This window comes from Citrus clementina, unplaced genomic scaffold (assembly GCF_000493195.1).
Source record: "Citrus clementina cultivar Clemenules unplaced genomic scaffold, Citrus_clementina_v1.0 scaffold_8, whole genome shotgun sequence".
Taxonomy (NCBI): Eukaryota; Viridiplantae; Streptophyta; class Magnoliopsida; order Sapindales; family Rutaceae; genus Citrus; species Citrus x clementina.
The window spans coordinates 12,620,771-12,622,163 of record NW_006262022.1 but is presented as its reverse complement, the minus strand read 5'-3'; the positions used below and the strand labels follow the sequence as shown (position 1 = coordinate 12,622,163).

General features: G+C 34.9%; 1 protein-coding gene across 2 annotated transcripts in view; it reads left to right on the top strand.

The window, feature by feature from the left end:
- LOC18034499 (polyadenylate-binding protein 2) overlaps window positions 1-781 on the top strand; it is a 3,641-nt gene extending 2,860 nt beyond the window's left edge. For both annotated transcript variants that reach the window (XM_024179586.1, XM_006423734.2), the window contains exons 5-6: window positions 101-228; window positions 348-781. In XM_024179586.1, the coding sequence (XP_024035354.1) occupies window positions 101-228; window positions 348-396 (177 nt within the window). In that variant the 3' untranslated portion in view covers window positions 397-781. The remainder of the gene's footprint in view (window positions 1-100; window positions 229-347) is intronic.
- The last annotated feature ends 612 nt before the right edge of the window (window positions 782-1,393 follow it).

Sequence of the window (1,393 nt, the reverse complement as noted above, 5' to 3'; positions counted from 1 at the left end):
TACTCCTTTCTGCTGCTGAGTGGTTTGCATTCAAGATTCCATCTTCTCTTCTTTTATTTTGACCTATGGTTCAATATATAGCTTTCTGATATCAATGTAGGTTACAGTTAAGCGGACCAATGTACCTGGGATGAAACAGCATCGTCCTCGCCGACCCAACCCTTTCATGGTCTACCAATCTAGGGGTGCAATTATACCTCCTTTTCTCTACTCTCCTTATGGTTATGGGTATGCATCTATCAATTGCCATCAAACTTGTGGACTGACTTATGACACTTTTTTGTCCTTCATGTTTCATCTGTGAATTGTTAACATTGATGTACCTTGGCACTTTCTTTGTTTTGCAGGAAGATTCCCAGGTTCAGAATGCCAATGCGTTACAGCCCCTACTACTGAAGGCTCAATTTTGCTTGATGCAGTGCTGGTTGTACGCAGAGGATGCAATCACGTCAAACAATATTCTCTCCTTATCCTTTTCATGGATATGTTGAGTGAAGATTGACATCTTGCACTGCCTCGTGTCAAAAGAAAACAAATATTTAGGTTAGTTGATGCAAAATAGTCGCAGTGTAATTATTATGTTTGCACCATGTTGTTGGTTAACTAAGTTCATATTTTACATTTCTTCAAGCTCTCTTTTTCAAAGTGTTGTTGCTCATTAAATTGTGTGGTTATATGTCTCCTTTACAAGCCCCGTTGATGCTCATGGGGTTATGAACTATAATGGACTTGTATTGACATTGAATTGAAAATTGAAGAAAAAACTTTAAAGTTTTCATTACTTTCCAGGTGTGTTTAGCACATCATATTACATGGGATTGCATTAGCTAATGCAATGCTATTCCATGTTCGGTAAATCTGCTAGTAATACACCATAATGGGATGAATAGTACAACATTGAATAAACCCTAGGGGAGGGGGTTTGTGTAATAGGGACACTAATCACATTAATTTTTTTTAAATTTCTTTAATGAAAACAATAAAAATATATAATATTAAATAATATTAAAAACTCGAATATGTTGTTGCTAGTGATAGTGCTAATGAAAGCGCATGTGGTCGTTGCTTTGTATTTTGCACTAAAATTTGGTACTATTAAAATTTCTATCGTTGCTTTGTAGTTTGTACTAAAATTTGGTACCATTAAAATTTCTATTGTCGCGGCCACGTAATGGTACAATTGTTATTAACAAAGTTTTTCTTTATTGTAAATTTTACGTTAACAATTTTGAAAGTTGAAACTTTGGCTGTAGATCTACATTGGTGAATGATATTCTTTTGCTGCTAATAGTTGCACCATTGTGTAGCCCCTAATAATAATGATCTTAATGTTATCAAAATATAGTTTAAATGATACTAAAGTACGGCGGCTTTGTGGTTGCTGGTGGTAAAA